This window comes from Balaenoptera physalus, assembly GCF_965194825.1.
Source record: "Balaenoptera physalus genome assembly, chromosome: 12".
NCBI lineage: Eukaryota > Metazoa > Chordata > Mammalia > Artiodactyla > Balaenopteridae > Balaenoptera > Balaenoptera physalus.
The window spans coordinates 76,022,409-76,047,319 of NC_138897.1; the positions used below are offsets into that span (position 1 = coordinate 76,022,409).

Sequence of the window (24,911 nt, forward strand, 5' to 3'; positions counted from 1 at the left end):
CTGTTCCCTGTAACATTCTTTCCTGGATTTTGACAGATAGTTATTGATAAGAGCTGAAAGTGTATGAGCTCGAACCACACACTAGGCACCGTGCTAAGCATTTTATAAGCATTCTCATTTGATCCTCATGAGAAACCTATGAGCACGGTGCCACACGCCCATTTTACAAGAAACAGGCTTAGAAAGGGTGTCTCTTGCCAAAGGTCACAGAGGCAAGACTAGAGTCCAGGTCTGTGGGATGACCCCTTTTTTGGTGTTGCTGTTGAGATTTAGTAATTTTTTTTTTGCCTTATCAAGGACATTTTTTTTTTTTTAAGGATCACAAATCCTGCTTTCTTTTTTTTTTTTTAATTAATTAATTAATTTATTTTTGGCTGTGTTGGGTCTTCGTTTCTGTGCGAGGGCTTTCTCTAGTTGCGGCAAGCGGGGGCCACTCTTCATCGCGGTGCACGGGCCTCTCACTATCGTGGCCTCTCTTGTTGCGGAGCACAGGCTCCAGACGCACAGGCTCAGTAGTTGTGGCTCACGGGCCTAGTTGCTCCGCAGCATGTGGGATCTTCCCAGACCAGGGCCTGAACCCGTGTCCCCTGCATTAGCAGGCAGATTCTCAACCACTGTGCCACCTGGGAAGCCCAAGGACATTCTTAAGTGAAACCAGCTTTTCCCCACCCCGGAGTGCACGGGGGTAAAGAATACAGTGACTACTAGTACAGTTTGGTGTCACTGCCTTGATTCCTGCTAAGGCACTAGCAGTTTTAGATGCCACTGCTTTACACCATTGCCGCAGACCAGCTGCAGAAAGCTAGAAGTTCCTGGCGGTAAGGGGTAAGGAACTGAAAAGCACCAGTATGAGATCAGAAGGGCCAAGACAACTGATGGTTGCAAGGCAAGTTTATTCAAAGAGCGTGAATGTATATATAGGTTTAGTACGGAACAATATCAGACAATAAATCAGTAAACCTTGTATTTCCACATAATTCTATCGCCACTATCTATGCGCCACTATCTATGCGTCAGCATGCCTTATGGGCCATTCTTTGGAGATACAGACTTCCCCCTCAGGGCAGCATGTCCTTCTTCTGGGGAACAACCAGGGGCTCTTAGATCCAGAGCAGGCACCTGGAACGAAACTGGCCGCAAGCCATTTTCCTTTTTTACGCTCAATACCGCAGTGTCAGGAGTGCATACCAAGAAAGAGACAAGCAGTTCTCCGGAAAGCAGAAAGCTGAATAAGCTTACAGCTTGGGGGCCACCACATTTCCCCCCTTTTTATTATTTTTTAAAGCTTGATAATGTAGTTTTAAGCCATGAACATCCTGACGCAAGACAGCGAGGCGCCCCATTACAAATCTGACAACACAAGGTAATAAACCGATCACCAATAAAAGTAGTACACCAGTTGATATCAGGCCCGAGACCCCTCCATGAATCCATTGTATCGGATTTAGCCATTGTAGTTGATCTAATAATCCTTGAATCAAATTCTGGGGTCCATCTTCGTCCAGGTGGGCCTCTTGAATAGCTTGTATTTCGGCATTTAACTTTTGAATATCAAGGCTAATGTGTCCATCAGTCCATACACTTAATATATGCATTTTAACTTTTTCCCAATCCCATTGTGAATCATTATATAAATGTTGAGTTACACAAATCCAGGTATATTTGGCATGACAAATCAAACGCATTTTTAATTTTAAAGCCATAACTTGATCCCCTATTCCTATTAGAACATTTTTTAATTCATCTACTTCTGTTTTTAGTTGGATATCAATATGACTTTGTAGGGCTAATGCTACACTAGTATTTTTAGATAACTGATTAACATAATGAGCCTGGTGAATAGTTTGTGAAAGAGCAATCCCAGCAGTGGCCGCAGTTAATTTAGCAGTTAAAGCTGCTAAGGCTAGGATTGCACATATTAGAACACCAATAAATCTCTTTGGTCGTTTTAATGCTTTAGTCAATTCCAGCCAGGCTTGCATGCCAGTGTTATGATACCATGGTTCAGACAAATTAACAGGTAACATTATATAAGAAGGTTGCTTCATAATCATAACAGATGCAGATCCTTTAACGGGCAAAACACAACTACTAAAGATACAATTAACACAAGTAATATTATAACCTATAGGATTCATAGTGTTTTCTACAATTAAATCTCCAATCAATAAAGCATAAGGAGGAGCGACGCAAGTAATCACCGGTCTATAAGAAAAGGATAAGGCAAGTTTCCAGAATTCCCATTGCTTGTAAAAAACAAGGCTGTTATTATTAACGGGGACAGAAGAAACTAGTATGGTGCCATTATCATAATCTAAAGTACACCAGACAGAGGCTTTAGTCCATGTATCATTACAAACAGGAAAATCAGACTGCGGGAATTCAGAAGCCATAAAAGCAGGAAATTGTAGTCCTGTGACAGTCTTTACGACCGTAATTTGATGTCCAGCTAATAACGTCCCTTGATTACCCATGGTAGTTTCAATACACAAATGATGTCCAGTATCTTTAATCCTCAAGCGATATATGCATAGAGAATGATCCAACGAAGTATTAGAAGCAAGCTTAGTTACTCTAGCATTCGTGTGAATGGGAACGTTATCCTTATACCAAAATACAAAGGTGGATAAATCTCCTCGTCTAGAAACAGTCTGTTTGCAAGGAAGACATATTAGATCCCACAGCTTTATAATTTTTACGTAAATGAGTAAAAAATTGAGAATTTACAGTGGTTTGGTAAGAAATAGCATGTTCTAAAGCAACAGCCTTAACACAACCCGAATTGGTACTCATAGGACTTAAACAAACAGGGGGAGTATTAAACCAATTAGAGTAATTAACAGAAGTATTAGTAATAGGCAAATTTCCTAGCACTCTTCCAAAAGTAGAATCATTATAGAAAATTGGAAGGTCAGCTTCAGACCATGTAACAGGTTGTAATAAAGGAGGATCGGGTACATAAGCCCAATAAGATTTAGCCTCTATAGGTGGGGCTGCCAATACAGCTATCATGGCTAAAAAAAAGGTAAGAGGAGAGTGAGGATGAGCACTCTCCTCCATAATCCTACGTGCTTGAAATACTAAACATTGCAATATTGCAATTGATACCAAGTAATTTGATTTCGATCTCCCCTCGCCTCCCTGACAAGTTGTCTCCTACTCCGTCGCCGCATTCTTCTCGTCCGCCGGGGGAACCGGTTGGGGTGTGCTGTGGTCGATTGCGAGAGACTCAGGCGACGCATTCTTCGAGTCAGGGTGTTTATTGGTGATGGCATGATAATGTCGAACCAAGCGCTCCGGGAGCCACCGAGGAGAGTCTGCCTCCCTAGGGAAAACACAAACATGGCCTCGGCCCCATACTAAAACAGGGTCTGGTCCATGCCAAAGGTTAGTCATGGGATCTTTCCATTTAACAAGCGCTTTTTCAGGAGGGGTTCCAGAAAGACCTGTAAACAATCGTTCATAAGGCGTGTGACTAAATGCATCTAAAGTTAAAAAATTTAAAATAAATAAAGCATGATTAAGCATAATCTGAGGAGATCTATCATATTCCCCCTTTTTTATTTTTTGTAATGTAATTTTTAATTGTTGGTTGGCACGTTCTACAATACCTTGACCCTGAGGATTGTAGGGAATGCCTGTTTTATGTGAAATATGGAAAGTTGCACAAAAATTGGCAAAAGCTTTACTCGTATATCCTGGAGCATTATCTGTTTTTAAAGCTTTAGGAATTCCCATAGATGCAAAACAATGAAATAAATGAGTAATTACATATTTAGTAGATTCCCCAGCCAAAGGCGTAGCACATATAAAATTAGAGTAAGTATCAACAGTTACATGAACAAATTGTAATTTACCAAAAGAGGGAATATGAGTAACATCCATTTGCCAAAGATGATGAGGGAGTAAACCCCGAGGATTGACTCCAAATTGTGGAACAGGAAGGTGGGGTAAACATTTAGAGCAGGACTTAACAATGTATCGGGCTGTTTCTCTAGAAATAGAGAATTATTTTTGAAGCATAGCAGCAGATTGATGATGTAAATTATGTGATTGTGTAGCAAGATCCTGAGGTTGAGATAAACTTAAGGCTATAATCTTTGTATTTTCGTCAGCCAATTGATTTCCCAAAGACAATGGGCCAGGGAGACCTGAATGGGCTCGAATATGTAATATGGCTACAGGAAAGTCATGCTGAAGAATAATCTTTTGTAGTTGAAAGAAAGTCTGAAACAATTGAGAATCAACAGTATTGCCAATTATAGCGGTTTCTATGTTACGCAAAATAGTAACCAAATAATGGCTATCCGTATAGAGATTAAAAGAACAATGTGAAAAGGTTTGAAAAGCCAAGGAAATCGCATGTAATTCAACTCGTTGGGCAGAGGTATGATCTGTTTGTTCTTTATGAAGTAAGTCATCAGAAATAACCACAGCGATGCCATTGGCAGAACCATCAGTAAAAACATTTGGGGCATTGAGAATAGGAGTTGAACAGATAGTTTTAGGAAACATAAATAGATGTTGAGTAGCAAAATGAAGGAGCTTATTAGAAGGATAATGATTATCAATAATTCCTGAATATCCAGCAAAAGCAAGAGCCCAAAAATCAGAGACAAATAATAACCAAGAATATTGATAAGTAGTATAAGGTATAATAATAGAATTTGGTTCATATCCTACCAACTGAATATTTCTTCTACGACCCAATTGAACAAGGGTTGCTATTAACTCATAATAAGGTGTAATGACTTTATTAGGCGTATTTTTCATATGAATCCATTCAAGAATTCCTGTTTCTTGCCATAATAAGGCGGTAGGGGTATGTGACGTAGCACAGATTATTAATAGTATAGGTAAAGAAGGCTCAATTCTAGTTAGCTGAGCAGATTGTATTGCTTTGTTTACAAGCTTGAGTGCTTGTTGAGCTTCAGAAGTTAAAATACGAGGGGAAGAAGGATCAGGACTTCCCTTTAGGATATTAAAAAGAGGCTGTAACTGACCCGTAGTTAATTTTAAAGAAGGTCGCAGCCAATTAATATCTCCTAATAACTTTTGAAAATCATTTAAAGTTTTAAGAACGTCAGTCCGTATCTCTATCTTCTGAGGTGTAATATTATAATTTGTGATATACTTACCAAGATATGAGAAAGGTGGGTTCATCTGTACTTTGTCAGCAGCAATGACAAGTCCTGATCGTGACAAATGACTTTGAAGGGAATTATAAGCCTTAAGTAAAATATGTTTATCAGAATAAGCAAGTAATAAGTCATCCATATAATGAATAAAATATATCTGAGGGAACTGTTTACGAACAGGGGCAATAACTTGAGCTACAAACTGTTGACATAAAGTAGGACTATTAGCCATACCCTGAGGCAGCATTTTCCATTGATAACGTTGCATAGGTTCTATAAAATTTAAAGAGGGTAAGCTAAAAGCAAATTGCAACTTATCAGCCAGAAATAGAGGAATAGTAAAAAAGCAATCCTTAAGATCAATAATAATAATCATATAATTTTTAGGTATGGCTGCAGGAGAAGGCAAACCTGGTTGCAGAGCTCCCATAATTACCATAGTTTGATTAACAGCACGTAAATAAACGATATTTTCCCGATTTTTTCTTTATAACAAATATAGGAGTATTCCAAGGGCTATTAGACTTTTCTAGTCTGCCCAAAGCAAGCTGTGCATTAATTATATTATGGGCCGCCATTAATGTCTCCTTAGAAAGGGGCCATTGGTCCACCCAGACAGGATTATCAGAAATCCAAGTTATAGGGTCAGCATGTGGTGGAGGAGAATCCAAGGCCCCTAGAAAAAACCCAAGCCTGTTTTATCCCGTTTATTATCAATCTGTAAGGGTAATTTATTTCCCTGTTGATTTTTTCCCAAACCATTCCTAGGATCATACCCTTGATTTAACAACATATTAGTTACAGTAGGGTTGGGACTAAGCAATAGGATTCCTATTTGTTGTAATATATCTCTTCCCCAAAGGTTAACTGGCAATCCGGGCAATACGTAGGGTTTGAATATTCCTTGATTACCTTCAGCATCCTGCCAATGTAGGTATTGCGAACTTTGTTGTGGAGAATTAGATTGGCCAATACCTTGCAACTGTGTAATGGTTTGGTGCACGGGCCAATTTTTTGGCCAATGTATAAACGAAATAACAGAAACATCAGCACCAGTATCTAATAACCCAGAAAAAGGCCTTCCATTTATTTTTAATACCAATTGTGGTCTTTCCCTACCAATTTGTTGAATCCAATAAACTGCATCAGAGGAACCGAAAGCCCCAGTTCCTCTTTTGTTATGTTGTAAAATTTTTCCTTCTGGTATGTATGGAATTAATAGAAGCTGAGCTATTCGCATACCAGGCGTGATAAGAAAAGATCCTTTTGATGTTTGAACCATAACCTTTAATTCCCCTTCATAATCAGCATCAATCACCCCAGGAATAATTGTTAAGCCTTTCATAGGCATACTACTTCTTCCAAGGATTATACCAACTGTTCCCTGGGGTAAAGGCCCAAAATTTCCCGTAGGAAGGGCTTGGGGTCCCATATCCGAGGTTAATAAGAATTGGGTGGAGGCACAGAGGTCCAGTCCTGCACTATTTGGCGTGGCCCTTTGAAGGGAGGAGATTCCATTCCCTGAGGAACAAAGGTCTGAGCTGGAGGCGGTGGAGCAGGTTGTGGGGGGATTATTGACATTGCTCCAATTGTTTGATGGGGCTGGAGCAGGCCCCTCCGGAAGTTTCCCGACAAGGGAGTTCCATCTTTATGAGTCACTGATCGACATTCTTTAGCCCAATGCCATCCTCTTTGGCATCGGGGACAAATTGTGGGAGGAGGAGATTTACCCTGAGGCACAGAATTTACGATAGGCATATTAGGAGTATCAACAGTACAGTTTTTTGCAAAATGACCTGGCTTCCCACATTTAAAACAGTTTTTACTTTTAGCATTTGGCCCAAATCCTGCCTTAGTTAGGGCTGCAGCTATAGCTGCTCCCTGTAAGTAAGATGATCCAATATCAGAACAAACTCGAATATAATCCTCTAACTTTCCTTTCTTTTTCCATGGACGTATAGCTGCCTGACAAATATTATTAGCATTTTCGAAAGCCAATTGTTTGACGATAATTGCTCCAGAAGGACCATCAGAAATAATTCTATTAACAGCCTGTAATAATCTGTCCACAAAATCAGCATAAGGTTCATCTGCCCCTTGCCTTATTTTAGCAAGGTCTTCAGTCCTAGTGGAGGCAGGTAAATGTTTCCATGCATGTAGAGCTATATGATTGATCTGAGCATAAGCCACAAAAGGGAAAGCTAATTGATCCTGTAATAACTGATGTTGTCCTTCCCCAATCAACATCTCATAATTTACTAGCACATTATGTGCAGTATTTCTTTCAGCTTGTTCAGCAGCCTTTTCATAATATTCTGATTTCCAAAGTAAATAGTCGTCATCAGTGAGACAAGCACGAGCAATAGATTTCCAGTCTGCTGGAGGCAATGCTTCTGTTGCAATAGTATCCAACATAGTAATAGTGAAAGGGGCTATAGGCCCATATTGTGCACAGGCTGCTTTTAAATCTTTCAAAACCTTAAAGGAGAGAGGCTGATATTCCCGATTATTTTGTTGTGGATTTTGAGGATTGGGTCGTTCCACCACCGGACAGCAGAATAAAGGATCCTCCCCTCTATTAAGAGCTCCCCGTACTGCTTGTTGTAAAGGACTAAGCTTAGGAGGGATAGGGACAGAGACATGTAATTGCTGTAACCGTGGAAGAATATTTTCATCAGGATATTTTTCAGCCTCATATTTGGCTTCTTCATCCACTAGATCAAAAGAAAAGTCATCATCATCAAGTGAATTAACACTCTTTATCCTCGGTGGCAATGGAGGAGCAGTAGCTACTGCAGCAATATGTTCTACAGATTTAGCTGTTAATTTTGGAACTGAATCATAAATTGGATTAAAACAATCTCTTATTAAATTCCACAAGCTAAAAATGGAAACTGAAACAGAAGATGGTCCATGTGCTTCATGATATTTAGATAACTCATCTCCTACACGAGTCCAAATTGCTAAGTCCACTGATCCTCCTTCAGGGAGCCAAGGACAAGCATCATATACTAATTGCAAAAATTCCAGAAGTTGTGAGGTAGTTACCTTAATTCCACGGGCTTTTAACATTGAGAGCAAAACCTGAGCAAATAAATCACGCTCCTTAGAGCCCTTTTGTCCCATATTATTTTACTTCTGACTCTTTCTCGAGTTACCGTCTTAAAAACGAAATTATTGGGGCTTCCCTGGTGGCGCAGTGGTTGAGAATCTGCCTGCTAATGCAGGGGACACGGGTTCAGGCCCTGGTCTGGGAAGATCCCACGTGCCGCGGAGCAACTGGGCCCGTGAGCCACAACTGCTGAGCCTGCGCGTCTGGAGCCTGTGCTCCGCAACGGGAGAGGCCGCGGTGGTGAGAGGCCCGCACACCGCGATGAAGAGAGGCCCCTGCTTGCCGCAACTGGGGAAAGCCCTCGCACAGAAACGAAGACCCAACACGGCCAAAAATAAATTAATTAATTAATTTAAAAAAAAAAACACGAAATTATTTCTTGTGGCCACACTATCTCACTCGAGAGTTCTACTTACCTGAAATCTTCCGAAATGCCTCACGCACTCAGGTCCCTGTTTGGGTGCCACTTGCCGCAGACCGGCTGCAGAAAGCTAGAAGTTCCTGGCGGTGAGGGGTAAGGAACTGAAAAGCACCAGTATGGGATCAGAAGGGCCAAGACAACTGATGGTTGCAAGGCAAGTTTATTCAAAGAGCATGAATGTATATATAGGTTTAGTACGGAACGAATATCAGACAATAAATCAGTAAACCTTGTATTTCCACATAATTCTATCGCCACTATCTATGCGCCACTATCTATGCGTCAGCATGCCTTATGGGCCATTCTTTGGAGATACAGACTTCCCCCTCAGGGCAGCACGTCCTTCTTCTGAGGAACAACCAGGGGCTCTTAGATCCAGAGCAGGCACCTGGAACGAAACTGGCCGCAAGCCATTTTCCTTTTTTACGCTCAATACCGCAGAGTCAGGAGTGCATACCAAGAAAGAGACAAGCAGTTCTCCGGAAAGCAGAAAGCTGAATAAGCTTACAGCTTGGGGGCCACCACACACCATGAGTGCAAATACCCAAAAAGCGAACAAGGCAGATAATGTCTTAGTATTTTCTAAAGTAATTTTGAACTCACAGACCCCCTAAAAGGGTTTTGGAGGCCTCCAGGGATCCACAGACCACACTTTGAGAACAATCCTCTGGGTTATGGGACTATCAGGGATTTTCTGGTTTTTCTTTCCCTCTTCTTCCTCTACCTCCTTCTTCTCCCTTAACACGTTTTCTAATTTTTCATGCAATCCACATGTCTTACTTACATAATTTTTAAAATTTAAGATTAATTATGAACATCTTTCTACGTTAGATGGGCTCTATGATTTTAATATATTTACATTTTTAATTAAGAAAATAAAAAAAAAAGAAAATGGATATTCCATATGTAACGATACAGCCATGTATTTATTATATTCATTCTTCTCATGCCACCTTCACACATACAATTTTTTTTCACTTCACCTTTCTTTTTTTTTTTTTAAATTGAAGTATGGTTGACGTACAATGTTATATAAGTTTCAGGTGTACAACATAGGGGTTCAAAATTTTTCAAGGTTATACTCCATTTATAGTTCTTATAAAATATTGGCTATATTCCCCGTGTTGTACCATATATCCTTGTTCATGCATAAAATTTAATTTTTTTCCTATTGGATTCTTTCTTAGGCTGTATCCTAGTCCAGTCATCCTGAGACCACCAAGAACAAATCTTTAGTCTGACAGTCAGCTCAATTAATCCACTGCAATGAGGGGGAGGAACTGAGGGGGTCTGACTACACAGAGGGCAAGGCGATTACAGGATTTGGGTGAAGAATGGGGTTAGGTTAGGTGAAATGTAAACCAAGCAGTGCTTTTTTTTTTTTTGGCCATGCTACGTAGCATGTGGGATCTTAGTTCCCTGACCAGGGATCGAACCTGTGCCCCCTGCAGTGGAAATGTGGAGTCTTAACCACTGGACTGCCAGGGAAGTCCCAACCAAGCAGTATTTTGATAGGCTCAACACAGCACAGGGCTGCGTGAGAAGTGTCAGCTTCAGGTTTGGACAGCAAAGTATCCTGTGTAAGTGGAAACTACAAAGTTGAGACAGGCGTGGAACGTTGAGTCCAGGAATTCCATACTGGGGCAACTTCTCTGTGTCAAAGTGACTTGGTGCCTCCGGGGTTGTTTCTTTCTTACTAACATAATTTCAGACAGCAAATTCCTGATAGTTTGTGATTGTAGGGGAAAAAAAGAAATCCCGGTAAAAAAGTACAAGTAATAGTCACTCACACAGCATGGTTATCGGGACACTTTACAGTTGTAATGTGACCTTGGGAGAAATAATGTTTCCTGTTTACATTGCAGCTGGCTTTGTCCGTGCCTGTCTGGACAGGCAAACTTTTACCTGCTCATTCCAAGCTAATAGACCCCCAAACAGAAGTTCTGAACCAAATGATTTAGTCGTTTTTCTTTTTCACTTCCCCTGACCGCATTACCTAAAACAGTCCAGTTCCACCCCCAATCAGTCACTCTGTTTCTAATAGCTATGGAAATGCACCTCGTCCCCACTGGTCACTGCGGTACCTTCGAGTCCTCAGGGATCAGAGGTGACTCTCCCAAGGAAGCTGCTTCTCACCAGAGGCTGCTGTCCTGGAGGTGGCAGGAAACAGAATCATTGCCACCCGCCACAGGCAGAGGGTTGGGGAGCGGGGCAGTCCCATCTCAAACCAAGGCAGCTCCATTGCACACAAATTTCCAAGGCCCCCGTGGAAGTCTGAACCCAAGAATCTGCAGAAGATAGGCCTCTAGCTGGCATCCCTCCTTCCCTGGAACTTCACCTTGATGGGCCATGCCCAGCCTCCTTGCACTAGACAATCTAATTTTATATTTATAAGGTACTTCCGTAAACAGATGCACGTCTCTGTATTTACTTATGTCTGTATTTATTGGCTTGTGATAAGTCAGGCACAAAACCAGATTATCTTGAAAGAATGAACCGTGGCAATTTGCCATAAAATGATTGCAATAAAAATTTTATTTAGAAGTGATTAGAGATGTTTTAAGGTCATAACATCTTCACAAGTTGAGCTGGAAGGGAGCTTAATTAGAATGATCTTCTCCAACCCTTTCAGCTCACACAGGAGAAACTCTTTCAAACTCAGAGAAGTTAAGTCACCTGGCCAAGGTAACACAGCACCTCCAGAGCTAACTCTTGGACATAGATTCTCCTGTGGGGCTAGGCAGGTAGGGAATCCTTTGTTCTCTCTCTTCCTTGAAGAGATTTTTTTTCAGGTTACTTTCCTAGTACTGACAAGTGGCCCTGCTAACCGTGGCTTTGTGTCTCAGATGATTAGGTCTTGTTCGTTAAATGGATTTGTTTTGTCTCCAGGAGGCTCCCAGCTTTCTGGTTGGCTGAGAAAACTGGCCTGTCTGGTTCGGTTCGGCTGCACTCCACACACCCCCGCCCCCACCCCACCGCCGCGCGCGGCCGGCAGAGAACAGCTGACTCCAGCCGCTGCTCATGTGACCGTCGCAGCTCCCAGTCCCAGGCCAGGGTGGACACTTTCAGGGGCTCCTTCTGGGAAGGGTACCAGGTAGGCACCCCAGCCCTGCCCGTCCACCGCTGGAACAGCCAAGGGGATACAGGACAGGAGTGGTCGGACAGACTTGGGCAGATCAGAAGTCAGACCCCCTGCGCTGGTCCAGGGCTCTTCGGGCAGCGGGGACAGAATGTGGTTGGCCTCGCAATGTCGCACACCACCACTGCTTGCCCTCCCCCTCCCCCTGTCCCCGACCTCCAGGAAGGCCTGCTCTGCCCTGCCCTTCCTTCCTTTGTTCTTTGGCCTTCCTTTCCCCTCAGCTACAGACCTTTTCCCCTTTCTCTCTGCTGACTTAGCAGCGTGCCGCCGGGCGTGGAAGGATTAATCAGTGACAGGAAGGTGCCTCTTTCGGAGCAGTGACTGCTGTGGTCAGGAGAGCCTCCGCCAGGCCAGCCCTAGGAATCTGTCCTGCTCCCCGCCTGCTGCTTACCCCTGCTCCTGCCATGGGGTGCCTTGGGGCCCTCCTCTTCCTGCTTGGGGGCCTGGGAGCTCTTGCCCAGATCTGCGGTGAGTACCTGGATCTACTCCGTGCCTCTTGCCTGCTGGGTCCTTAGGAGAGAGGACCATCTTGTCCAAGCCCCTCATTATATAGTTGGAGAAACAGGCTCAGATGTGTGTGTGTGGCGGGAATGACTTAGCTGTCCCTCTGGGCTCCCACAGCAGTTTGGACTTAGCTGGACCTCAGCGTTGTAGCACATTGTATTGAGATGAATTGTATGTCTGACTCGCCGCCAGACAAGATCACTTCCATCAATTCAGTCATTTGTTCATTTATTCATTCAATACACACTGATTGAGCCTTCTCTGTGCCAGGCACCATGTTAGGCTTTGGGGAAAGAACAAAGAGCAAGACAGTTCCCCCCCCCTCCCTCCTAGAGCTTCCGTTCTGGTGAAGGGGATGGCAGTCAAGAGACAAGTCAGTGCTGTGTCGGGGGCTGTGATGAGTGCCAAAGGAAGCCCAAGGCCTGGAGGGGGTGGGGAATGCCAATTCAGGGAGAAGGGGTGGGAAGGATTTCCAAGGACCAGGGGGTGATGCAGGAACTGAGACCCGAAAGAGGAAAAGGAGCTGGCAAGGAAAGGAGTGAGGGGCGGGCACCCCGGCAGAGGGAAAGCGAGCGTGTGGAGACCCTGGCGGGTCAGGGCGGTGGCAAGGCATTTGCTTTACATTCCATACAGGGGCCTGCCTGCTCTGGTGTCCCCGGAGTATCTCGGGAACTCTTGGGACCTGTCTGGGAGTTGGAGCGCACAAGCTCAGGGCTGCTCGTGCCCCGGAGCCCCATGGGAAGCAGAGGCAGGAAGGGAAGGTGGGCCGCCCGCCTCTCTTCATTCCTCCTCGTCCTCTGCCCACAGCGTTTCACTCTGCCTACACCAGCAGGGTCTCCTGTGACCCTTGGAGAAACCGAGAGGCAGGTTCAGTCGTGTGCAGGTGACACCTGAAGCAGTCAAGGGTTGAAGGAGCCAGGTGACCTGCCCAAGGCGCCCCAGCTTTCCAGGGCTTTGCTGGACTCAGTTCTCAGAACTCCAGGTCACGGTCTTCCCTGGGCACCAGGAGCCTCCTGCCCGGCTTGTTCCACAAGTGCCACCAGACCCCTCAGCCCTTGGCTCTTGGTTCCTGTCCAGGCAGTCCCCAGGGGAGACCCGGCACCCTCAGTGGGTGTGAAGCTTTCAGCAGTTGGTCCATAGGCTTGACCCTGGACTGGGTTCGGGGGTGCAGCCCACTGCTGCTGGGCCATTTAGTCACCCCCAGTCTCATTCACTCATTGTAAAATGGGCTAAGAATGCTCCCCTGCCTTCCTCCTTGATGTGATGCAAGGATCCCACCACCTGCTTTACCAGGTTCAAGCCCTGTGTGGCTGTGAAACTGACACAGATCTGCACTAGTGCCCATGCAGGGTGGGCTCCTGTCCTTCCCCTTGTCAAAGCCAGTCCTCAGCTGGCGGAGCTGGGCGGCCCTGTGAGCTGGAGGCCCTGAGGGGAGGGAGCTCGCCCAGGCTCACTTTTATTACCCCGGGTGAATCTTAGCAGCTCCTTCCTGCTAAGGAGGCTGAACTGTGTTTACCCACCTCTCTTTACAGCACCAGCTCCTCTTCCTATCACGCTAATCCCAGAGCTGACTCACTCGCTGGAGGTCAGAGCCCAGGGTGGGGGCAGGGCTCCCTCTCCAGTTTGAAGAAAAGGGAGAGGAAAAGAGAACTGTGGAGGGAGAGATAAGGAGAGAGACAGGCTGAGAGATGGAGAGAATGAAATAGATAACAGAGAGAGAGAGAGAGGGAAATTCCTACAGAAATGGGGGCAGACACACAGAAAAGCACTGAGAAAGAGAAAGGAAAAGAGAAACAGCCCCCTCCCCAGTTCCTCTGCTCCGTCCCCTGGGAGGGGCGGCCTGCCCAGCAGCTGGAGCCCCACAGCAACTGGGAGGCATTAAATGGGGAAAAGTCTAAAGTGGCTCCAAGGCCACCTACTCGCTCAGGTTCCCTCCCTGAGGGAGGAAAGCGCCAGTCAGCTGGAGCTGGGAAACACCCCTAAGGCTTCTGCTTCCCTCGTGGGTAAATCCCGAAGCACACAGATAAATGGTCGCAAAGGATGATGGCTTTCTAACAATTCACCTCACAATCTCAGGTCCTTTTCACCTAAACTGAGGGGGCAGGAACAGCGTTATTCTGAGATCTGGCCAGAGGAAGTTCACCAGGCAGCCCCAGTTAGCCAGTGGGCAGGCTGCAGTGTTTTTGTTTTTGTTTTTTTTTAAATTGGAATATAGTTGATTTACAATGTTGTGTTAGTTTCAGGTATACAGCAAAGTGAATCAGTTATACATATATATCCACTTTTTTTGAAGATTCTTTCCCCATATAGGTCATTACAGAGTATTGAGTAGAGTTCCCTGTGCTATACAATAGGTCCTTATTACTTATCTATTCTAGATACAGTAGTGTGTATATGTCAATCCCAGTCTCCTAATTTATCCGCCCCCCTTCACCCCTGGTAACCATAGGTTTGTTTTCTACATCTGTGACTCTATTTCTGTTTTAAAACTGGGTATGTAACTTGTTCCCAGTGTGGGTTGAAGTTTTTGTAAATGGGTGGAACACGCCCACAACTTTGGACTTCTGTTTCCTCTTTTGTGCAATGCAATGATGACAGTACCTACGTCACAGGGCTGGCCTGAGGACCGAGGGAGGTGGGGCGCAGTGCCTGGGGCACCCCACGCCGCTCGGCATCCAGTCTCTCTGTCACTCCTGATGGGCAGAGTGGCTGCCTGGCACCCGCATCCTCTGCCCTGGGCCCACCACCTCTCCCTGGCCCACTCCGGCCGCTCTTTCAGGATACCGGCTTTTCCCCTGTTACCGCTGCCTCTCGTTACAGTCGGACTCCCGCATACGAGTAGGGTGTGTGTCAGGTGACAGTAAGGTGGGGATGTTTATTCCCTGGAGAAGACCCTGGTAAGGTGTCGCTGGTGGCCTGGCCCTGCGACCTCACTTGGCCTGTTCTCTTTCCTAAGAAATAACAGAGGTGGACAGCACGCTGGTGGAGAGGCTGGGCCAGCGCCTCTTGCCCTGGATGGACCGGCTCTCCCCGGAGCAGCTGAACCCCAGTATCTACGTGGGCCTGCGCCTCTCCAGCCTGCAGGCTGGGGCCAAGGAGGCCCACTACCTGCACAGCCTCAAGCTCAGCTACCAGCAGAGCCTCCTGAGGTCTGGCCACGCTCTCTCTCCTCTTTTCCCCATGGCGTGCTCCACATCCTAAGAGACATGAGATCTGCGTTCCGGTTTGGGCCTATCACTGCTTTGTTGGGAGACCTTAGGGCAAGTTTCATCTCCTCTGGGCCTTTCTCCATCTGTGGAATGGGGTTGGTCTGACTAGATTGGAGATGCCAATCCGGGGCCCTTGGGCGGCTACTGTACCCTCCGGTACCTGAGGCAGACATTACTAATCCATGGCTGCACTCTTTCATACTGAGCCCAGCAGCAGTATCGGACTATCCGTGCTCCCTTTCCAGGGGGCATTAAGAGGAAGCCTGTTCTGAGGTCCAGCACCGGAGTCTGAATGAGAGGTGAAGGGTCAGCACCACCATGGAGCATCTCCTGCTTGGACTCCCTCTTGAGAAGTGGATGCAGGGCAGGGAGAGGAAAGAAAGGGGAGAGTGTATGGGTGAAGTGTGACCAAAATGGTGGGGCAAACAGGTCATTTGGATGCAAGAGCCCTCAGAGTTTGTCCTTGAGTTTAATTTCTCATCTTTATGAAATAAGCGTGACATACACAACTTACATAACTGACTACATCTGCTTTTGGCAGGTCTTGGAAACGTTCCAACTGCTAGGATTTTTTTTCCGCTTCATAGTGGTGGTGGTGGGGCACCCCAAGCCAGGCTTACCAGGGTGGCACTTTCTCACTGAAGTGTTGTTAACTGGCGTTGTCCTATGTCTGCCTCTAGCAATGACAACAGTGACTCCGAGGCCAAGCCCTCCATGGGCCAGCTGGCCCTCTACCTGCTTGCTCTCCGGGCCAACTGCGAGTTTGTCGGAGGCCGCAAGGGGGGCAGGCTGGTCTCACAGCTGAAGCGGTTCCTGGAGGACGAGAAGGGGGCCATTGGTGAGGAGGCGAGGTCTGCTGGGGCGGGGGAGGGCACATCAGACAACATTGTCTGGTGAAACGTCTACATCAGAACTTTGAGTTTTCTCCCCAGGCCTCTTTCCTGCCCTCCATTCTGCCTGTCTCCATATCCGCTAGAGGCTTGGGCCTGCCCCGGTAGCCATTCTTGATCAAGCCTTTCCTGCATCCCACATACACTCTGTTGACAAGCCCTGCTGCTCACCCACCAAGACTGGCCTGATTACCCACCTCTGGGACAGCTGCACACACTGTGCAGTACTAAGGAGTACTACTCACTCCTTACCTCTCTCTGCTAACTTTCCTGCCTCCTACCTCAATCTGGCACACACAGAGCGAGTCTTTAAATATAAATCTGATCTTGTTAGTGCTGCTTAAATCCTCCAGCAGCTGCTCCCTGCTGTGTTCACAGCCCTCAGGCCCAGCCTGTCTGCCCTTTTCTCCTCTCCAGGCCCTGCCCACCCACCCTCTGGCTCACCCACTCACCTGCCCCTCCATGGGCTCCGGCCACCCTGGCCTTCTCTCAGCTCACAAACCAGCGTCTTGACATATGTTCCCTCTATCTGGAAGGTTTCCTTCCCCTTCTAGCTCACTCCTACTCCACCTTTACCTCTCCCCCGCCCTTTCTCCCCAGCATCCCTGCCTCAGAGAATCCTTCCCCGACTCCCCAGCTATTCAAAGACCTCTGTTATTTGGCCACATGGACCTCGGTCCACAGTTCAGTTATAATCACAGTCTCGTGAGCGTGGGTTGTGTTATTTCCGGAGGCCCTGGCTGCACTGTGCCTGGCCTGTCATCACTGTTCATACCTCCAAGCACAGCGCCTGACACTTAGTGGGGTTTCAGCAAGTATGAGTCAAGGGAATGAAGGAAAGAAGGATCCCACGACCCAAAGGAGGGTGTCGGGAAGTGCAGGCAATGGGTCCAGTGCTGGCGGTGCTGGTTGCTGGGAGGGGGCAGAGAAGTCACCCCTCAAGCCCAGCATGACAGCCCCACCCTGTGGTTTTCTCCCTCCCAGGGCATAATCACCAGGGCCACCCTCACACCAGCTACTACCAGTACGGCCTGGGCATCCTGGCCCTGTGTGTCCACCAGAAGCGGGTCCATGACAGCGTGGTGGGCAAGCTCCTGTATGCTGTGGAATACGAACGGCATCTCCAGCAGGACCACTTCCCTGTGGGTGAGTGGGCCAGACCCTGAAGGCCAGGCTGGCACTCCTCCAGCCCCCTGCCCCAAATGAAGGCCTCCACCCCTAGTCCCATGCTCACCTTTCCTTGGGACCCCTCCTATCGAGTCCACTAGGAGCACAATGGTGAGGGTTCGTTGTGGTGCAGGGGCTGTGAGCCAGCGCTGGGGCTGGACTGGCTTCCTGACCCCATCCTCCATCGCATACTTACTGTAGGTCACCCTGGACAGATCAGCTGGCCTTTCTGGCTCAGCTTCTCTGGTAAAATAAGCCCCCAGCAGCATCTCAATAAAAGATGCCTTATATGTAAAGGGCATAGCATGGTACCCAGCATGGAGAAAGTTCTGGATACACAGCTTTGATGTTCTCATCAAATGAGCTGAGAGGCCTGAGGCCTGGATTCTGGATCTGCTTCCTCACTGTGTGACCTTGGGTTTCCAGTGCCCTTTCCTGTCATCATGATTGCAAGGTCTCTTCTAGGCCTGGCTGTGTTCTGTGAGTGTGTGTGCCTCACATAGGGCGGGATAGGATGGAGTAGGTTGGAGTTGGGGAGGGTAGGTACCCAGAGAGAAGAAGGCAGCAGGGCCCCTGCCAGCAGAGAGCTTGTTCTGCCTCAGAGGCTTATAGAAAACCCACCGTGGACACGTTAAATCATCCCGGGGTGGGGAGCTTAAAACCCCCCAGGGCCCAAGCAGCTCCCTGGACCTAATAAACCAGACCACCTGCGGGTGGACCCAGGCACCTGCTCCTTTAAAAGTCTCCTGGTGAGGAATTCCCTGGCGGTCCAGTGGTTGGGACTCCACGCTTTCACTGCCGAGGGCCCAGGTTCGAGCCCTGGTTGGAGAACTAAGATCCCACAAGCTGTGCAGCACGGCCAGAAAAAAAAGAAAAAAAAAAAAAGAAAAATCAAACAAACTCCCCTGGTGATTCTAAAGTGCAGGCAGGTTTGGGAACAAGTGTGTAGGCTAAAGTCCTCTTGGCCCTCCCTCCTCCAGTCTCTCTCCCCAACCTCTAACCCCCAGGCAGCAGACAGGGATACGGTGACCACCCATCCCAGTTTGCCATCCTGGAAACTGGGCAGACTGGGCTGTTGGTCCCCCTAGCTGGTGGAAACTTTCTGAAATGCTGCTCTGACCATATTGTCCCCCTACCTCCAGCCCTCCCGTGGCTGCCCGTTGCCCCAAGGTCCTGCCCGGGCTGACCCCACTTGGCTCTGTCCCTTGCAGACACACTGGCCATGGCGGGCTTGGCCTTCTCCTGTCTGGAGCTATCCAACCTCAACCCCAATCAGAGAAACCGGATCACTGTGGCCCTCGGGAGAGTGCAAGAGAAGATCCTGAAGGCCCAGACCCCAGAGGGCCACTTTGGGAATGTCTACAGCACCCCTCTGGCACTGCAGGTGGGAAGGAAACTCTGGGTTGGGCTCCACCCTGGTGGCTGGTGGGAGGTGGACCGGTGGGGTGCTGGAAGACCTGGCCCCTCCCCGCTGGCTGACCCGCCTCCTCTTCCCCATTCCGTCACCAGTTGCTGATGGCCTCCCTTAGACCCACGGTGGAGCTGGGCACAGCATGCCTCAAGGCCAAGGCTGCTCTGTTGGCCAGCCTACAGCACAAGGCCTTCCAGAACCCTCTCATGATTTCTCAGCTGCTGCCCATCCTGAACCAGAAGAGCTATGTGGACCTCATCTCCCCAGACTGTCAGGCACCAAGAGGTAGCCAGGCCTTTCATAGAAGCCCTGCTCTTTTCAATCTGCAATGAGGTCTGCCTGTCCCAGGAAGGGAACTTGCTCCATCTTGATTTGCTGAGTCAACAGGGGTTTGCAGGTGTGCGTGGGACACACGGGCAGCTAAGATGCAGTCACAGATGCTAGAAGCTCACAGTGTGGGGAGGGAGATATCAAATGGTGAGCTCTGCGTGGGCCGTGAATCTCCAGCCCCTTGTGTGATACCCAGTACAGAAGTGTTCGAATGAATGAATGGGGAGAGACACATTTTGGTTAGCTCTGATACATCATAATGAGTCCCAGTTAGCTGCTTGAATCAGGGCTTCATCTGGGGGAAGGACTGGGGTGGGTGGGTGAGATTTGCCAGTGGAGAAGAGGGGAGGAAAGGCAGAGCAGGGAGGGGGCAGCAAGGGCAAAGGCTCAGAGGTATACAAGACTGGAGTTGGGGGGAAGGGTCTCACTAAAGAGTGGGGTCTGAGAGAATGAGCTGGAGTGGCAGGCAGGAGGGTGAAAAGGAGGGGAGGCCCTCAGAGGTAACATGTATGTTCTAGAAAGAACCCTGGGTGGGGGGTGCTTGTGGCAGAGAGGTGGGAGGGGGATACTGGAGGCAGAAAAACCAGTGAGGGGCCTGACCTTGGGTGGCGAGGGTGGTGGGAGCTGAGGGACAGGGGAGGCTGGAAAGGCAGCCAGGTGGTGGTGGTGTTGACCGGGATGGGACCGAGGGGAAGGAGGAGGTCTCGATGGGCCACAGTGTCTTCCAGGGAAGAAAGGAGGACTAAGGCCTGGCCCCCTGCCCTCAGACCAGCTGCCCCTTCCCCTCTCCCTGGCACAGTCCTGTTGGAACCATCTACGGAGACCCCTTCACAGACCCAAGTCCCAGAGCTCATCCATGTCACGCTGAAGGTCTCCAGCATCTTTCCTTCGTACAGACACTCCGTCTCTGTCCCTGTCGGCTCCTCTTTGGAAGATGTCCTGAAGAAGGCCCAGGAGCACAGCAGGTTCAGGTGAGACTGCCCCCCCATCTCCCAGCCCTCACCCGACTCGACCCCACATCCCCAAAACGGGACATGAATGGGGCAAGGGATGGAGAGAGGGTTCCCTTGGGAGAGGCCCCGGCTCTCTTCCACCTTCTCCGCCCCCGACTCACCCATGCTGTGGCGGAAACAGGCATCATGATTAGGAGAGCAGGCTCCCGAGGCAGACCCTCCACATCTGGAATCCCAGCTCTGCCGCTCTCCAGCTAGGGACCAGCCAGTTATTTTCCTTCAGCTCATGAGGATGACAGTTGTGCTCCCCCCATCCACCAGAGCCCATGCAGGAGTCCAGGAATTAGTGCACAGAGAGGGCATGGCACATGCTTTCTGTGTGCAGGGTCCCGCACTTAGAAGTGCTCGATACGTGTTAGCTTTCAGAAGAATAAGAATTTTTATTATCAAACAATCTTGGTCTAATCCCTGTGATGATTTAATTACCTGGGCAAGCCCTCTGCAGAATGTGGAGGTGGGACAACAGCCTTAAACTTGCTTCTCACCCTGAGATTTGACAGATCTGAGGACAAGCATTTCCAGAGCATTGCTCTGTGCCAGCTGTGTCTGTGCCTAAATAAGATGGGAGGGATCACCAGTGGTGATCTGGCCCGGAGAATGAGTACCTTCCACCAGACCCCACTAGACCCCAGACTTCTCTTCTAGAAAAATGTGCCTCCGTTTGAGAGGGTCCCAATTTCTGTCCCCAACTGGAGCTCCCGAAGGACAGCATCCTGCTGCCAGGGAGGACCCACAGCTGGCACCTTGGGGTCATCTGGGGCAGGGAATTTCAGGCCAGAGATATGCAAAAACCCCTATAAAGGATGAAAATTCCCCCAGACCCCAGGTTATTTCTGTAATAATATGACTTATATGTGTACTAATGTTTACTATTTAAAGTCCTTTCTCTTTTTGGCTCTTAGGTGGCTATAAATCCTAAACAGCTTTGCAAATTAAATACAAAGAAAACTGTGAAACCAATAACATTCAAATAGGGACTGTCTGCTGAGGAGCAGGTGTACACACCAGTGCCAGTGAGCCCGACGTGCTCAGCACTTTCTCGGGTTTGAGCTGCCGTCAGGCGGAGTTTGCACAGGCAGCTGCAGCTTGTAGACTCTTCCCTGGCCCCGAACACGCCACTTATTACCAAGCTGACCTCAGTCCTCTGGGGGCCACACACCCTGGGCACCCTTGGGAGGCCTTAGTCCGGCAGGCCCTGGGATTACCTAGAACCTGCTGGTATTCGTGTTTGGATATTGTCATCAAAATGGAAAAAAAATTGAACTTAACATTTTTATTCAGAACTCCAGGACCTCTGAGAAAACGTCAGGGATACCAATCTGAGAAATGATTCTCTTGGTGGTGGAGGGGGTGTCTGAGACGGGTTCAGGGGCTAGAAGGGAGGCATATTTGAGGCACGTGAGTGCACAGCAGAGAAAGCTGGATTCTAGAAGGAGAGAGAGGAAAAGAGACAGAGACAGGGAGAAAGAGACAGAAAGAGGAGAGAGAGAAACGGAGAGAGGCCGGTACAGAGCGGTTCTCCAGGCAGCCATGTGGCCCCGCACTTAAGGGAGGACTGGGGACGGGCTGCTCCCTAAAACCTTCCCTTTGACCAGGTCACCCTGAGGGTATTTCTGTTTCTTAAAACTATGAAAACCCTCCCTCTCTAAGAACAACACCATTGATAAGGAGACAGGAAGGACAGGGCCACAGTGTTTTAAGAGGATCCCTTTGGGGACTTCCCTGGCGGTACAGTGGTTCAGACTCCAGGCTTCCACTGCAGGGGGCGCGGGTTCGATCCCTGGTCCGGGAACTAGGATCCGGGATCCCTTTGTGTTTGTGGCAGTGGCGTCAGGGAGGGGTGGCATGAAGAAGGAGTCTCTTGGTTGCAAAAGCCAGGAATCTAATCCAAGCCTCTCTGGTAGTGGGGAGCGTGGGGTGTGTACGGTCGGAGAGAAGACTGAGCAACCCAGCCACAAGGATGGGGGTGCCCCTGAGCCACAGAAACTTCTGGAACCAGAGACCCAGAGCCACCACTGGGCGTCTCTGCCCCTGTCTTGCCTGTTCCTGCTTCTTTCTCACGCTGGCCTCACTGTCTCTCGTGGGCCGTTGTCAGCTTCTGATTCCCACCCCCTGCAATGTCAGCCCCCAGAGGGGATGCAGTCCCCCGAGTGGGCGGTGTCCGTGGGGCTGGAGAGGAGGCGTGGAGGAGAGACCCACGGTGAGGTGGCCCAGGAAGGGTTTGGCTAGCGCTGCCCTGGGAGCGAGGGCAGGACTTTCCTTGTGGGGGTGGTTCTACTTCTGCCCTTGGGTCAAGGGGAGCAAAGTCACCTTTTCTCCCTCTTTGCCTGTCCCTTGGGTAGGTATGGAACACAGGCCTCCTTGTCAGGCCCCTACCTGACCTCCGTGATGGGGAAGAAAGCTGGGGAACGTGAGTTCTGGCAACTCCTCCGAGCCCCCGACACCCCGCTGCTGCAAGGTGAGTCTGGTGGCCAGCCCCCTCCGGACGTGTCCCCCAGCCCAGCCCTGTCCCAGCACTGAGGCTTTGTTGACTCACGCCAGCTTTCCCCTGGACCTTCCTGGGCCTCAGCCTCAGATAACCACTGATGCTCAAGTTTGCATATAATATATTTAACTGTATTCTGAAGAATTTTTATGTACGTTATTGTGGCAACTCTAGGAAAGCAGATAGGCAAAAAAGAAGAAAATTAAAATTGCCCGTAATCCGCTACCCAGAAATAACTTCTTTTAACTTTTGGTGTATTTTCTTCCAGATAATTTTTTATTTTTTTTTATTTTTTTATTTTTTTTCTTTTTTTGTTTTTAATTTATTTATTTACTTATTTATTTATGGCTGTGTTGGGTCTTCGTTTCTGTACGAGGACTTTCTCTAGTTGTGGCAAGCGGGGGCCACTCTTCATCGCGGTGCGCGGACCTCTCACTGTCGCGGCCTCTCTTGTTGCGGAGCACAGGCTCCAGACGCGCAGGCTCAGTAATTGTGGCTCGCGGGCCTAGTTGCTCCGTGGCATGTGGGATCTTCCCAGACCAGGGCTCGAACCCGTGTCCCCTGCATTGGCAGGCAGATTCTCAACCACTGCGCCACCAGAGAAGCCCCCAGATAATTTTTTAAATATGTATGTTTGTTTTTTCATAGAAATGAAGCCATACTCTATAGCAGTGCTCTCCGATAGAAATAAAATGTGAGCCACATGTGTAATTCTAAGTTCTGCAGTTGGTGAAACTAATATTAATAATATATCTTATTTAGTCCAATACATCCAAAATATCATTCCAAGATGTAATCAATGCAAAATTACTAATGACATATTTTGCATGCCTGTTTTTTGTACTTTTCAAGTGCTCAGTAGCCACATGTGGCTAATGGCTGGCATATCGAATGGCACAGCTCTATATACTGTTTTGCAATTTATTTTTTTCAGCCTTAACATATTGTAGCCATCTTTCTATGTTGGTATATGTGGATCTTCCCCTTTCTTTGTAATAGCCACATAGGATATCTCATCCAGCAGGGTGCTTTGGGCTGCAAGTAACAGAAATGTAATATAAACTAGCTTCCACGACATCCATTGGCTCATCCATTGGCTCATGTGACCAGATTCCAGTGGGAGCAAGGATTTCAGCCTCAGCCCCACCTCCCTGTGACTCTCCTCCTCTCTTTGCTGGCTGCCTACCTCCAGAGAGGCTACTCTGTGTCTTCCTGGGGCTGCTCCCTTTTATGACTTGGGTAACTTGTCTCTGAATCCCCCAGCAAATGTCTCCTGGCATCCTGAAGGCGGACTTGGGACACAGGCGCGTTCCTTGACCCATCCCTGTTGCTAGGAGATGGCCCAGGTTCTGCGCCCATCATTGGCTAGAGAGAAGGGACCATGGCAAGACTGGCTTAGGCCAATTAGGGCCCAGCCCTGGCGTGGAGTGGGATGGGTGGACCACAGCTTATCAACTCCTGCTGGACCTTTAGGGTGTCTCCAGTTTTAACTCTTATGCCCCAAGCTGTCATAAGCATCCCTGAGCATCAGCCCAGTCACCAGACAGACTCTTAAGGGTCATCTGTCCCCGCTCCTGCTACCTGGAACTTCTAGTGGGCATTTGCCATGGGCCAGGCATTGGGCCAAGTGCTTTACAGAAGGTGGGACTTGCTGAGGGAGCCCAGTAAAAAGCATTCTCTTTTCCTGCCTGGCTTCTGGACAAATTGAGAAATAAAACCAAGAGGTGACAGATGGAGAGACCAGATCTGGCCTGTATTACTGATGAAGGCTGGACAGAGGAGGTAGCCGACGGGGAGAGCCCGATGGACTCGGCCATGAGGCAGACGTGGGTGGTCGTGTCCTCTACCTACCCCCCTCGACTCCCACTACAGCAGGAAGCCCACTCCCATGGGGAAAAAGGAGGGCCTGGTTGTTGATATCACGATTATCCTCATTTTAGAAATGGGAACACCAGCACTCAGAGAGGTTAAATAACCTGCCCAGAGTCACACCCCTAGTGAGTGCAGAGCTGGGGCTTGACCGAGGTGTCGTGCTGGAGCCTGGTGACTTCGCTCATGGTCCCCAGACCACACCGAGCAGGTCCCTCTTCCT

The 24,911-nt window shown here is 48.3% G+C and overlaps 1 protein-coding gene and 2 long non-coding RNA genes across 9 annotated transcripts in view; 2 read left to right on the forward strand and 1 right to left on the reverse strand.

The window, feature by feature from the left end:
• Positions 1-24,911, forward strand: part of TCN2 (transcobalamin 2) — a 45,944-nt gene that overhangs the window by 20,119 nt on the left and 914 nt on the right. For 2 of the 7 annotated variants that reach the window (XM_082417308.1, XM_082417309.1), the window contains 9 exons: positions 11,561-11,765; positions 12,071-12,278; positions 15,271-15,463; positions 16,204-16,361; positions 17,398-17,559; positions 18,792-18,964; positions 19,090-19,276; positions 20,121-20,292; positions 22,677-22,792. In XM_082417308.1, the coding sequence (XP_082273434.1) occupies positions 12,215-12,278; positions 15,271-15,463; positions 16,204-16,361; positions 17,398-17,559; positions 18,792-18,964; positions 19,090-19,276; positions 20,121-20,292; positions 22,677-22,792 (1,225 nt within the window). In that variant the 5' untranslated portion in view covers positions 11,561-11,765; positions 12,071-12,214. Of the gene's footprint in view, positions 1-11,560; positions 11,766-12,067; positions 12,279-15,270; positions 15,464-16,203; positions 16,362-17,397; positions 17,560-18,791; positions 18,965-19,089; positions 19,277-20,120; positions 20,293-22,676; positions 22,793-24,911 lie in introns of all 7 variants that reach the window. The other 5 variants (XM_082417311.1, XM_082417306.1, XM_082417307.1 and 2 more) reach the window with 4 other exon arrangements.
• LOC309639734 lies at positions 332-11,550 on the reverse strand. Its single transcript, XR_014251825.1, has 2 exons — positions 10,756-11,550; positions 332-3,325 (listed from the first exon to the last, which is right to left on the reverse strand). It is a non-coding gene; the product is annotated as an uncharacterized lncRNA (long non-coding RNA).
• LOC309639732 lies at positions 3,321-8,589 on the forward strand. Its single transcript, XR_014251823.1, has 2 exons — positions 3,321-5,157; positions 7,223-8,589. It is a non-coding gene; the product is annotated as an uncharacterized lncRNA (long non-coding RNA).